We start from the raw sequence: 15,890 nt of genomic DNA on the forward strand, positions 1-15,890 counted from the left end.
CAACATTTGAATGATCAAAATACTAAACGTCATCATACTGTTTTTTTAATTAGCATACTAGTATTAAAATAATACTTATAGATAACAAATGGATAACAAAATGTTTTTCCGAACGTCTATAATGTTAAACGAAAGTTGTCGATCAATTTAAAAATAGCAATTCGAATCCATAATAGTCTTTCGAAACAGAAACAAGGTGCCGCACGCAAGTTTTATAAAACTTATTCACTTTAAATTAGGCAGGAATTTAAACAGAGATCAACTGACAGAAAACAAATATTTAAAAAAAAAAGTGTAAGATTTAAATTTCCGAGTGTTAATGATAGAGTTGCATCTCAATTATTAGTACCATCAACTTGTCAATTGCGCGTCTGTCGCGCGTGCATAACTCTTAAATTATTTGTAAGATTTTAAAGGATTTGTATTAAATTTGGCGCAAAATGTGACGATTGCGATATATAAGGAGACAGTTAAGCCGGCTATATGTCATTATTATACCTCACATTTATTTACAATGCTAAACTCCCATAGGCCATCGTGACATAGAAATACTTTCAGACCCAGCGGGAATAAATTTACTGTCCAAAATATACTGTATCCCGCTGCCATAGCAATCAAGTGCCACCAGCGGGAAAAAATTTACTGACAAAAAAATACTGTATCCCGCTGCCTTAGCAATCACGTGCGGAATGTTCGAAAATTATACTGTCCCATTCGCGCTAAACCTGATATACTAAGATAATCAAAAAGAAAATCAATTTAGTATAAACGACACGCTTACCTCAAAGGCAACTTTAATCCAATGCTAATAACAATAAAGTTACAACGATATACACTTCCAGTGTCTGTTCTTAAGGTGTTATGCATGACAAACACACAATCCGAAATACGTTTTGGTTTCGTTCGATGCTTTAAACAAATATTTTACTGTAATAAAAAAACACCACGTCTATATTGTTGTCCCAAAATGTTTCGTCACCGAAATGACGTCACACAAGTACGTCATAAATTGCGTAATCAAGTGATGAAAAAAATAATACGGAAAGCTGGTTCTGTAATAGATCTAGATCTATATTTTTAAAGAAATAATTGACAACTAAGAAAATTGATGGGATAAATTGATTACTAGGTCGGTGCCGAATAAAGCGAAGTTCATTTTGCTCTGCCCGTAAATCTGAACCACTCAACATACTAATGGTTGTTCATTGCTGAAACAAAATTCAATTATTGAATATTTAAATTGTTCATGGTTCATATTAATTGTTCATGTTTTAATAGTTTATTCGGTGTAATAAAATAAATATTACATGTCTGACAGGGTGACAGTAAATTTGTCAACTTTCGGAAAAATACTGTCAACCTTGGCTTCGCCTCGGTTGACAGTATTTCCTCAAGTTGACAAATTTACTGTCACCCTGTCAGCCATGTAATATTTATATAATGTCACACTTGCGTGCAATGTGTTTAATCCCCCATTATCGTCGCTTCTCTCAATTTTCAATAAACGTTTTGAAATTTCATGAAATGTGGATTCAAGGTTTAGTAGTCATTCCACGTACGCTCCGGAGCTCACATACTGTTGAACATATGAGTCGCGTTTTGAGAAAACGGGGCTTAATACATGTGTGTAAAGTGTCATCACAGATTAGCCTGTGCAGTCCACACAGGCTAATCAGGTACGACACTTTCCGCTTAAACTAGATTTTCGGTAAAATAAATGAATTTTCTTTAAACGAAAAATACCATTAAAGCGGAAAGTGTCGTCCCTGATTAGCCTGTGCGGACTGCACAGGCTGATCTGAGACGACACTTTACGCACATTAATTTCGCCCACTTTTCACAGAACGCGACACATATTATTTTCTTTTCGTTCTATATATAGCTCGACTGTGTATGCCAATGGAACATGGAAAACCGATGCTGTTACAACAGCCAGTGGGGTGTCTAACATTTCTGGAGGCTTCTCTATCATATTAGTTCTGGTCAGCGGTGAAAAACGGATTTTATTCTGCAGTGACGTTAGCTTCCTTAACATTAATAGGGTAAATGATTTTTGTTAATGAAGTACATGTTCAATAATGGAATTGTTTTGGTCTTTTATGTCATAATATCTATATAAATAAATATTTAAAAAAAATCTTACAGTAATCATCGTCAAATAAGAAAAGTTACAGTTTCAGACAACTCACTGGATTTATACCAAAATATGCACCGTCCACTACAAGCATTAGGCAGAGGGAAGAAAAGCTGTTGCATGATTTCAAAACTAATCATCAAACGTCGAATAATCTTACTTTGTTTAAATTCATTACTTGTATGTTTTTTTGTAAATATGAGATGAATGTTATGTTTCCAGATTAAATGCATAAGAACAAAATAACACTGAAGATTGTTAATGAAAATGGCAACATATTGAAGGGTAAAAACATAGAGGATATTTGTTGGATTCGGTGGATTATCGATTTTAATTCACGAGTGATCAAAGAAAATAATTTTTTCACGAGTGGCGCAGCCACGAGTGAAAATATATATTTTATATGATCACGAGTGAATTAAAATCGATAATCCACCGAACCCAACAAATTTTCTTTTTATTTTATGCTTTTTTTCACAGTTTATATACATTGTTAAAGAGTTTAACTAAAGAATTTCGTTGGGAAAATGACGTCATTTCGTAAAAAAAATGACGTCATTTAACATAAACAGTGAAAATTATCGATAATTTTCACTGATAATTTTCATTGTTTGAAACAGTGAAATTATCAGTTTTAATTCACTGATATTTCTCTATAAACCACTGGAAAGCATAAAATAAAAATTCGTAATGAAGATGATTAACATATATAGCGTGTATGTGTGTGTAGATGTGCGCCCTGACCAACAGTGCTGTGGGTGATCAAAGAGACAACGACTGTGATGGACTGGTGGACGAGGAGGAATGCTCGGCTCATATAGACGGCTTTTTCGGTAATACATTCATACTCAACCATTTGTCGGCGATACACTTATTCACGGTTCATACTACTGCGGACTTTGACGCGAATACTCTAGTTAATGTTTTAACCATTTTGGCGAGCGTTGTCCATAATTCACACCAGCCAACACCTTATTAATGCTTTGCGGGTAATGCACTACTTCTTGATTCTGAACACTGCATGCTTTATCGGTTAAAGCCTCCTTCCTTCTGCGGGCTTTGTCGTTAAAACCCTCAGAATGTACCTTACCTATCACGAAGTTTGTAGGTAAAACACTCAGAATGTTCCTTACTTCCACGAAATGTGTAGGAAAAACACTCAGAATGTACCATACTTCCTCGAAATGTGGAGGTAAAACACTCAGACTGTACCTTACTTCCACGAAATATGTAGGTAAAACACTCAGAATGTACCTTACTACCACGGCATGTGTACGTAAATCACTCACACTGTACTTTACTACCACGAAGTTTGTAGGTAAAACACTCAGACTGCACCTTACTACCGGCATGTGTAGCCTGTAGGTAAATCACATAGACTGTACCTTACTACCACGCAATGTGTAGGTAAACATGTGGAAATACTGGCGGACTTTATTAATAATTAACTTATGGTTGGGACTAACTTCTTCGGAGCTCTGTCTTTTATTCATTCATGCGAAGACATTCTTATTGCATTATTTGTCGGTAATACAATCTCACTCGGGCCATACTTCCGCGGGCTTGGTCGGTTATATACTAATGTTAAAATATTTCTAGTGTGGATATTTTAGCGAATACACACATTATTCGGGTTTTGTCGCTTATACAATCACCTGGACATATCTTCATCGGACTTGCTGATTGTACACCATTCTTGGACCTAAATATTGCGGATTGTTTTGATACTAGTGACACACTCATCCTCGGATTTTTCCACACAGGCCTTGGCTATTGGCAAACGCATGTTCTCACTTTACTACTATTACTTTTTCGACAAAACACGCACGTTCGGAACGCACTTCGTTGTCTGTAATACACAAATGTTCGGACATAACTACTGCGGGCTTCTTCGGTAATAAACTTATGCACTCGTGTCGTACATCAGTGGGCTTTGTTGGTAATCCATCCATCTTCCGTTGTTGCCTCTTGCAGGTTTTGTTGACAATACCATCATTCTCAGACCTTACCATTGCGGACTATGCCGTTAATAAACTCATAATCAGACGTAACTATTTGGTCGTTAATACGCTCACGCTCGGGTCATGCTTCTGTAGACCATGTCTGTAATACACACATTCTCTGGTGGTACTTTTGGCTTCTTTGGTTTATGCCTTCCTTCTATGGGCTTTGTTGGTATAACAGTCTTACTAGTATCTTGGGTTTTTTCGGAAATACATTGACACTCTTCCTTTAATTTACTCCAACGTTAATATACGTGTTCTCGGACTAGACTTCTACAAGCTTTTTGTTACAACTCTCATGAGTGGACCTATTCATTCAATGTAATGCGGGTAATAGAGAATATTGTTGGTGTGATTGTTTTCTTGAATTTATCCGACAAGTTGAAAAAAGATTAAGTCGGCGAGTGATCCTTGTAAACCTTTCTGAGACGAGTCGGATAAATTCAAGTACAATGGCACAAACATTTATTTTGCTGTAACAATCAAAATAGTAGTCTGTAATTGTTTCAAACAATAGCAAAATATATCAATTAAATTAATCTAACCTTGCTTAGTAATATTAACACTGTTTTGGATGGTGATCTTTCCCGTTTACTCCTCTCAAAATAGAACTCATGGCCACGAGATAGCTAAAAGTATTTCCTCTTTTGTTTACTGAACCCTTCCTTGGCTTACTGCACCGCTCTTTTTTAATTGCACTCCTCTTTTATTTAGTTTTGCACTCCTCTTTTTTCTATCTCGTGGCGACGATATAGCTAACTCGTGACCACGAGTTAGTAAGTCGTGGCCACGAGATAGAAAAAAGAGGAGTGCAATTTAAAAAAAAGAGGAGTATATGTCACCTCTATGCCACCGTAGATGGCGGAGTTGTCTCACCGCTAAACTTTTACTCCAGGGGTCAGTGGTTTGAGCCCAGTTGAGGTTTACTGCTTTTTATTTCTTGAATGGTATTCTTTGTTTGTTGCAGCTTTTTAGATCCAATGTAAACATTTATCAATATAAACCAATTAATGAAGAATTTCAATACATGTCAAATTATGTGCAAAGGTCCCTTTAAAGTAAACACTAATTTCTTTCGATAAGTACAAGAACCAGAGAAAGTAATCACGTGATAGTAAATATTGCGACGTCTAAATAATCAAAACTCCAGCTTCTGGAGCAGTATTTCATTCTCATTATATACAATCAGTTGGTCCTTTATTTAAGGCAAGTGACCAACTGCAAAAACAGTACGAAACATGATGTCCAGGCTGGTCTTTTTCGCCGTTTTATACCTTTTTTTTCTTGTATTACTTTTCTAAATACCGCTCACTTTCCAGCCATATCACTAATTCGTTTATTTCGTATAAATGTTAGCTATATATCTCGACTTTACTCGTGGAAAATTTCTTAGAGGGATTACCTTATTACACTCCACTATGAAAATTTGCGGGGAGTAAAGTCAAGATTTAAAGCGAATTTTAATGCGAAATAAACGCTGATCACCTTTTTAACGATATGGCTGGAAAGTGAGTGTCATTAAAAATTTAAACAAACGTAATAAAGGGTATAAAACGGAGAACAATTCTCGAAATGGACATCGCCATCTTGACTATCACGCGATTACCCGATCTGAAGAACAATTCACGGAGACTGTTCTCAATCCCAATCGTGATACATCGGCTATCTCGGATTCCTCCGTAAGATAGGCCTCGTGGCTAACGGCCGCCATCTTGCCTTGTATTACTACTTTACTACCCAAAAGGTTATCAGTCTATTGTTATGAGGCTTTAAACGATGCGCGTTGAACTAGCGCCAAACTTTTTACCGAAACTTTGATATTAAGAGCCCTATTAACGTTCATTTGTGTTGCATTTTGACCTATTATCCAAATGATTTACTTTTCTATTATTATTTAATCACCATATTTTCCACTTTTCAAGATTCAATTACGATATTTACAAAACCAACCAAACCGAAAGTGAAACTGTATGCATTACGTTACGCTATGTAAACATTAAATATATGAATCAGTTTGAGGAAGCGAATCGATCATAGACGATATAATATGTATGCAATACAGACTATCATTGCCGATTGTAGTACTGGCTAAAAAATACCTTTGATGACAGGTCATGTATAGAACGTTAATCAAAATAGGGACCATAAATCACTACAAATGTCTGGGACTGGGTTGATCATTAATATAATTAATGCACGTTTCTGATATAATTACCTGCATCTGGTTGTAAATACCATGAAATTGGTAAATTAAAACGTTTTTTTCATAAATTAACATTTCATGTGTTATTATTATCATTTAGGTAATTAAGAATCATATCATTATCATCATTTACTATTCTTAAAATTGAAAAAAGCTTATATTATCATTATTACTTTAAATTAGAATTTTTAAATTTTACTCATTATTTTAATAAATTTCCACATTTGCTTGATTCAAAATAAAATGTATGAATAAGGGTTTCAGTTTTTAGTTTTAACCTATTTTTAGTTTCATTAAATTTTAAGTACTAACTACGTACATGTATTTGAAATGCTCTTGAGTTCGTTTCCTGGGCCTAGAACCAGTACTTTGGTGTCTCTTGGAGATTTCTTAAGAATGCTCCCACACTGGGGATCAAACCAGTGACCTCCAAATCATTAGGTGGACACCACATCCGTTACACATCAGCGACCTTTAATTATTTTCGTATTGCAGCATTACATAATATAATGTTGCTACATAATTTTAGAAAATGATTTATGTGCAGTACTAAATAAATCTAAATGCATACAATTTTAATTGTGTATATTGTGTGATTATTAGTTACAAATTCACTTTTAACAGGTATACTGGTATACAGGGAAAAGTCTCGATTTTTTACTATATACTATATATACTAACGTTAGTATATATAGTATATAGTAACAAGAGCTGTCACAATATGATGACTTATGCCCCATATAAACGCTTGATAGAAGTTATGAGCTTTTTTCCAAACCTAAACGCAGATTTCGAAACCTAAACACGGACCCTAAGTTCAAGGTCAAGGTTACAGGGGTCAAAATTTGTGTGCGTATGGGAAGGCCTTGTCCATAGACACATGCATACCAAATATGAAGGTTATATCTCATGGGACATAGAAGTATTGAGCATTTTTCAAAACCTAAACGCAAATTTCAAAACCTAAACGCGGACCCTAACTTTAAGGTCAAGGTCACAGGGGTAAAAAATTGTGTGCGTATGGAAAGGCCTTGTCCATATACACATGCATACCAAATATGAAGGTTATATCTCAAGGGACATAGAAGTTATAACATTTTTTGAAATCTAAACGCAGATTTCGAAACCTAAACGCGGACCCTAAGTTCAAGGTCAAGGTCACAGGGGTAAAATTTGTGTGCGTATGGAAAGGCCTTGTCCATATACACATGCATACCAAATATAAAGGTTATATCTCAAGGGACATAAAGTTATGAGCATGTTTCGAAACCTAAACGCAAAGTGTGACGGAAAGACGGACAGACAGACAGACTGACAGTCCGATCACTATATGCCCCCTTTAATTCGAAGGGGGGCATAAAAAAGCGAGACTTTTCCCTGTGTACTGGATTATGAAAGACTGATAAGCATAAAATTGACAACTCATCTCCCCAATGATACATGTACTTTGGTGTGGCTCATTCTCAGAACAAACCCACAGTCAGTGAGAAAACTACAGTGTAAAAAGACCACTAAAGTGTTACAATTATTGCTGACCAAGCAAATGTTATCATTTAAAACAAAGAAAACTTCCAATTCAATATAGATGTTATACCAATTATGGCATTGACCAACACAGAACATAATTCTAAGGTTGAATTTCCCAAAATTGACTATTACAATTGGATACTGTTTTAATCTTCACTCTACTTTGTCTGAAAATAAAAGTCTTAAATGATGTAATAGAAACAAACATATTTAATTTTCAGTTTACAAGTATATATATATATATACATATATTATAATATCTTTTATCAATGGTCAATAAATTTTAGTTTAACTAATATACATGTATATGCTTTGATTTGTTTCTATTGAAGCCAAATTAATATCCCATTTCATAAATTAATATCACAGCAGTATTCCTTGTTTGTCTGCAAGTACTGCAGAAATTAGGGATAATTAGTTTACTGACTCAGCCTTAATCTTAATATATTATAATTGTTAAAACAGATTTGGATGTTTATAATACAATTGAAGATGCATCAAGATTTAAAAAATGATACATGAATAAATTAATGAAGAATCAATAACAATCATAAACTGTGCATTTTTTTTTCATTGTGTGAAAGGATATGAAGTAACTAAGTGTTTTTGAAATATGACTTATGTGAATTTTAATAAATATATAAATATTTTGTGATTTTTTCAGATAAAACAGTTAATTACATATTAAGAATATATTATATTAATATTCATTCGATTTTTTAGTACAAAAAGCACTTATCTGGCATTTGTATTTATAGTAATTGCATATTTTATCATTCTGACAGCATTTATAAACTGTGTTCATGCAAGCATGGACACGGTTTCATTGTTTGAGTATTTAAAAAATCAAATTAAAAATTTAGTTTTGATGTAAAATCAGTTTTCATATGCAAGTGTCTATTTCACTTATAATTAAAACAGCATATTATACATTATTGAAAATATTATTTCAAGCTTAATGTCATATTCCAACTTTGCATAGTGTAGTTAATCGAACATTGTATTGAACTGTATGGGAAGCTATATTTTTTAAGAAATGTATGTTGTATTTACTAGTATACACAATGCATTATTTCTACCACAAGTAGACCATATAAGGCCTACTGCTACTAAATAGGCACTGGTATGAATTTGACACTGTATTTGATGCACATACAAAACTTCAATTATTAATACACAGTATTTTTCCAAGGTTTTGTACGACGTTTTTTGCAAAAGAGTGTCTTAATGCATTTGAAAATATACTTTAAAAAACCTTAAAATGATTTTAACATACCTTTTTCCTGGTAAAGTGTATTTTCGATGATAAAAAATACACTTGAAGAGTATTAATGCTGGAAAAATGCAGAAAAAAAAACAACATTTTTTCTGTTAGAAGTGTATCTTGTCTGCATTTTTCAGTGTATTAAATGCACATTAAATGCAGATAAATACAATGCCAATACTGTTACATGTAATGGACATTATATACACTTTGTTCATGTAATTAAATGCTTTAGTGAATTGAAATCATCTTTTAATAACGTTTTAACAATTATTAATACCTTTTTATATAAATTTTCTTTTGAAATGTGACACTTAAATGATTTTTGCACCACTAGTTAGAGATATAATTTGTGCTCATATGCTTTATCATTACACTATATAATATAATTTGTTGTATGAAAATTACCCGTACAATTCATGTGAAAGCTCAAGAGATAAATAGCAGCGTGCTACACCCTGCTCCTTTTTACATGACTTGATGGTATTTAGTCCCCAATTTTACATGGCCATGGGCAAATGCGCAGATTTGACAAAACAGGCTTAACTGGGATCCCATAGGCAGACATTCATCTTACTTGTATTTAAAGGGGCCTTTTCACGTTTTGGTACATTGACCAAATTTAAAAACAGTTGTTTCAGATTCGCAAATTTTCGATTTAGTTATGATATTTATGAGGAAACAGTAGTACTTAACATTTACCATGCTCTAATATAGCTATTACATGCATCTTTTGACAATTTAAAAGCTTAAAAATTATAAAGCGTTGCAACGCGAAACAATTGAATAATTTGGAGAGTTCTGTTTTGTGTTATATTTTGTGAAACTACGAGGATTACTTATATATAGTAATAAAATACATCGTGCATTGTATGCGGAAGGTTGGGCGAGGGGTCTAAGTACGAGACATTTTACGCCAGAACTCCAGGGGTCAGTGGTTCAAGCCCTGTTGAGGGTTACTTTTTTTTCTTTTTTGAATTTTATTCTTAATTTTTTACTGGAGCTTTTTAGAGAAAATGTTTACATTTATCAATAGAAAGCATTTAATGACAAACTACAAAACATGCCAAAATCTGTGAAAAGGCCCCTTTAATTTAATTCATGATCGGAATTGCTATTTGGCAAATCTTCAATGGTCACAGTATTCAACTGAATTTTTTTCACTTTGTAGTGATTATATTTTCATTATTTACCAGACAACATCTCTCTTCAAAAGTTTAACATGATTGCTTTGTTAATTTAGAAACAAGATCAATAACATAAATAACATAAAATGAAAAAATGTGTAATAGTAAAAATGGCAGCAAGAAAGCACTAGATTATGTGTCTTTAATCTGAGATGATATGGTGATGTATTGGAATTTCTCATAAATAATGTGTCCCATAGTTGTAACTTGTATAATTGTATAGTCGCATGCATGAGTGGTGTCAATGTCACAATACCAATTAAAGCCTATAATTTACTAAAAGAATGTGAAGTTTGATGTGTTTTTTTTTCAAGATTTGTTATATATAACATATATATTGTTGAAAAGTTAACATGCAATAAACTTACTGTAATTAAGTGACAGTAAGTTTTACTGATTTGATTGGATGCATATGCAGATATATCATGGTTTGTGCAGAGGACAGTAGCAAAAAAGCAATTAAGTGCTTTATCCATAGGATGACATATGCCAGCGATAAAAGCTTTGATAGAAGTTATGAGCATTTTTCGAAACCTAAACGCATTTTTCAAAACCTAAACGCAGACCCTATGTTCAAGGTCAAGGTCAAAGAGGTCAACATTTGTGTGCATATGGAAAGGCCTTGTCCATATACACATGCATACCAAATATGAATATTTCATCTGAAGCGACATAGAAGTTATGAGCATTTTTCGAAACCTAAACGCAAAGTGTGAAGGACAGACAGACAGAAGGACAGTGCGATCATTATATGACCTCCTTCGGGGGCATAAACATGTGTTTCACATTGTTTTGGTAAATTAGAAATGTAGTTATTAAAAAAAACAGAATCATCAATTATTATTGTTATTGATTATAAAGTGTTGCTGGCATATTGGATGTGTTCATCTAGCTATTAGAAGGTTCCTGTTTTATTCCCACTGGCACTAAGTGAGGGTTCTCAAAATCTTGAAACAAAATGAATAAGTACAGATAGGATCGAAAAAACCTTGTTGATAGGGGGGCTAAACAAAGCGAACCAGGTTAAAGGCAGAGGTCAAATAAATCAGAGGCAGCATGAGCCTGCTTTACTCTGAACAAGTATTACTCAGGAAACTGGCTTTAGTGTCTTACTAAGCTTTAGAATTTAAGTTTCAGTGCAATCACGGAGTGTATATTGACAGGAGATGAATCGAGTATTTGACCCTTACTGTAGTAAATTCAATCTTATGCAAAAACTGTTCATCCGATTTTATTGGTTTATACGTTATCTTGTTGCTTATAAATTCCTCTTTCAAAAAAATATAACTTTTAGTATATTCCCGTTGTTATTAATGGATTTATAGCGAGTTAAACACAAGAAATACACATTTTATGTTTTACCACCGCGCGTTTTAACGTGTTGTGGCTATCGATCTTTTACGATTAGCGTACAGCGAAGTGCCGAGGTTATACATTTTGATGTACCCACTCACGTCTTTTGTTAAATTATAGTTTCATTTCTCGGCCGATTTTGACAAATTATATATCATTAGAAAGCTTACGTAACGTAGTTTTCAGATATATCAATATATATTAAGTTTTTCTTCTGATTTCGGCAGCCCGGCGAGTTATAACTTTAACTTTTGCAAATATCATACCGTTTTGGAGTTTTAGAATCTAGATTTACGGTTGACATGTTCGTACTTTATACCGATTTGTAGCGTTTATATTTGGAGTTCAGTTTTAAAAATAACATCTTGCTTAGGAGAATAGAATTCTGTATACGATAGAAAAAAAAATTGTTTAAACACGAAAGTAATTAAGGAATGAAGGCGGGAAAATGTAGCGCGCGTTCCTAACGCACTGAACTGATGCTACGGTCTTGGCGATTATGCTTTTGTTTAGATACCGCCCATTGAATTTCTTTTGCCATCTTATTATATTTTTTATGGAATATATTGTAGTATTTTGTTCACGAAACATATCAATAAAGCTTATTATAAATGAATCTTAATAAATTAACGATTTCAGCTCTTGTTTATAACACAGAAAGGGTGTAAAATTTATGATAAAACAGCGTATATAGCGGACCCTCTCGATATTATTCGGCTTTGCATGCATACTTGAAATAAAATGGGTGTCAAAAACATTCATCGTTTGCTGTTTATTATCAACAAGGTAATTATGTATAATTATTTGAAATGTTATTTACCTTAAATTATCAATTTATTAAAGATTCTTGAAAATCACGGTCCGTGTTACGCGGGTCATTTCGTATTTTGACATCAGGGCATCATGTCCAACTATTGAAAATCAGATTTTTTTTCACCGGGACGATGACGGCTTGGATTTAGACAGGCAGACAGATAGTTTATTCAGACTTAAACAACAGTACATCGTCTTCAACTCAAATATATAAATTATTTTTAGACGAATTGTTAGGTGATTACACATATAGCAGTGATGATTCTGAGAATGTTGCCATGTTTCTTATCCGTGTAATCTAGAGGCCATGGTTTGAGCATTTTTATCGCGGTGTTCAAAAAAGATATCTCAATAATCTTGTTTATTGTTAGATCTGTGGTTTTATTGCCCCTGTGTTCAGCACAAACCAATTATCTCGTTATGATCAGATACTGTGCCGACCAATACTAAATAACACTATGGTGTCATACGCCACAGCAGGGACCTATACTTGTATATTGGTCCCTAACCACAGGTGGCAATGTCTGGTCAGATTACACTTTTTATGATACCTCCATGTCTTCTCGTGGTATTAGTGGTCATTTCTTGGAGTAATGTAACGCCAAATACTCAATTTTGCGTTTATAAGATATGTAGCGTATTGAAAACATTTATAGTCATCTGCCCATACAGATTGCCATAAACTTAATACTGTATAGATGTCAGCCAGCTAAATCACAATAATTATAAGTGCTTAATACCTATACATGTACATTTTAAACATTTAAAAAATCTAATACTTAACATTTAACGTATGTAGCGGGTACCGGTAAAAAAACTCCGTCATTTCGTAGTCATATAAAGAGTGTATGGTAGTGTACGGAACAACATAATTAAAAACAGCATTCTCATTTGACCACAACGGGGTTAAATAATCTTTCCGAAAAATACAAATAATACAGAGTTTTATTTTAGAATTCTATATATTTATAACTCTGTTAACTTATAAAGATATTTCAATATACATGCATAGACAGTTGACCGTGATTTTCAAGAATCTTTAAATAATTTTAATTAATTGATAATTTATGGTTAATAACCTTTCATATAATTTTACATAATTACCTTTTTGATAATAAACAACAAACGATGAATGTTTTGACACCCATTATATTTGAAGTATGCAAAGCCGAAAAATATCAAGAGGGTCCGCTATACATTTGTATACGCTGTTTCATCATAAAATTAACACCCTTTCTGTGTTATAATCAAGAGCTGAAATCGTAAATTTATTAAGTTTCATTAATACTTAGCTTTATAGATATGTCTCTAGAACAAAATATTTCAATATATTTCATAAAAAATATAATAATCATGGCAAAGGAAATTCAATGGGCGGTATCTAAACAAAAGCATAATCGCCAAGACCGTAGCATCAGTTCAGTGCGTTAGGAACGCGCGCTACATTTTCCCGCCTTCATTCCTTAATTACTTTCGTTTTTAAACAAATTTTTTTTCTATCGTATACAGAATTCTATTCTCCTAAGCAAGATGTTATTTTTAAAACTGAACTCCAAATATAAACGCTACAAATCGGTATAAAGTACGAACATGTCAACCGTAAATCTAGATTCTAAAACTCCAAAACGGTATGTTATTTGCAAAAGTTAAAGTTATAACTCGCCGGGCTGCCGAAATCAGAAGAAAAACTTAATATATATTGATATATCTGAAAACTACGTTACGTAAGCTTTCTAATGATATATAATTTGTCAAAATCGGCCGAGAAATGAAACTATAATTTAACAAAATACGTGAGTGGGTACATCAAATTTATAACCTCGGCGCTTCGATAAAAGATCGATAGTTACGACACGGTCACGTGACTTAGACACAACAAGATATTTGGCGTGGTGTCGTCTCGATTGTCCCACATTTAAACGAGAGCGCCGATGGCGTTAAAAGCATAGGTGCAAGATACAGGGAAGAATGGCGTCACGTGGTATAATGTAGTTCGATATCGCCATCCGCGAATTTCTCAAATAAATAATTTCAAACAATTACCGACAATTTAAATAGATAATCTTTCCATTTACATCAGTGTTTGAAACGCTTATGAAAAATAATTACCCAAGCCTTTCAAAATTTAAGCACGGACAGATCTGTATCTTTTCACAAATGAAAATAGACGCTACCCTATTCGTCTGCGTCAAGAATTTGTCGTAAAACTTGTGGTAAGCGTTAGATGCAGACGTGCACAACAGATTGAGTTCTGAATACAGATTTCTGAATGCAGATTTTTATAGAAACTCCTCAAAGCAGTTACTTCCCTTGCTTCGCCCGGTCACAATCTGAACGCATCGGACAGTGGGCTACACCACACCGTCTCTCTGATGTACGAAGGCGGCCGTCATATTGGATTTGGAACTACTTTTGAAAACAAGATGGCGGCCCCTCGGTTCAAACCCGACGTAAAGATGAAAAATTAAAATGTGTTTTTTGTAGCTCGTCTGTTGCAAGATTACATTCTTTAAATAATAATAAGTGTAGATCTGTGAATTCTCACAACTTAAAAAATTGTTAAAATTTAAAGATGCCATTATTGACATTGAATTAATTTTAAAGCGACTGTGTTCGTTATAGTTTGTGACTCTACGAGGATTGCTTACATAAAGTATAAAAAACATCACTCATAATCATTGTATGAGCATGGATGGCCGAGTGGTCTAAGCGGTAGACGGGTCATGGTTCGAGCCCAGTTGAGGGTTACTTTTTAAATTGTATTCTTGTTTTTTATTGGAGCTTTTAAGATCCAATGTTTACAATTACATGTTCATTTATGAATATAGCATTGAATGACAAAAATAATTTGGGGAGTTCTTTTGTTATAGTTTGATTTTGTGACATTACAAGGATTGCTAATATAGTATAACATAAACCACTGACTATGTGAGACCCGATGGCCCATTGGTTTAAGCACTTGATTTTTACTCCAAGGGTCAGTGGATCAAGTCCAGTTAAGGGAAATGTGTCAACAAAAGATCTTTCAGACCTGTGCAAATGAGCGCTAAGCATTGTGGGGAACATACTATTTTCTAGCATGGCGCTGGTCATCAAAAACACATGGAAGTGAAAAATGGTAATTAATTATATAAAAAAAGACAGGCTACATCAAACCCGGTCAGCTATAATATATTCTTGGGTGCAGTTTGTGCTTCAAAAAGAGCCACTTTTCATGCCAGTCTATTGTTGGAATATTCACTGAACACGTTGCAATGACTGTTATCTTTGAAATCATAAATTTAAAACCTGCTGAATTTTTTGGACTTAAATGATTCAAAATAAAACACTGTGAACATTGCAAGGAAACTTACATGGAATGTGTGAGAGTACTATTCAGGGATGAAATGGAGTCGGAAGGATTCAA

At 33.7% G+C, this 15,890-nt stretch overlaps 1 protein-coding gene across 1 annotated transcript in view; it reads left to right on the forward strand.

Moving 5' to 3' along the window:
- LOC127853237 (uncharacterized) overlaps window positions 1–15,890 on the forward strand; it is a 54,654-nt gene that overhangs the window by 15,784 nt on the left and 22,980 nt on the right. The window contains exons 7-8 of the mRNA XM_052387574.1: window positions 1,883–2,042; window positions 2,865–2,967. Coding sequence (XP_052243534.1) covers window positions 1,883–2,042; window positions 2,865–2,967 — 263 coding nt within the window. The remainder of the gene's footprint in view (window positions 1–1,882; window positions 2,043–2,864; window positions 2,968–15,890) is intronic.

This window comes from Dreissena polymorpha, chromosome 12, assembly GCF_020536995.1.
Source record: "Dreissena polymorpha isolate Duluth1 chromosome 12, UMN_Dpol_1.0, whole genome shotgun sequence".
NCBI classification, from domain to species: Eukaryota; Metazoa; Mollusca; class Bivalvia; order Myida; family Dreissenidae; genus Dreissena; species Dreissena polymorpha.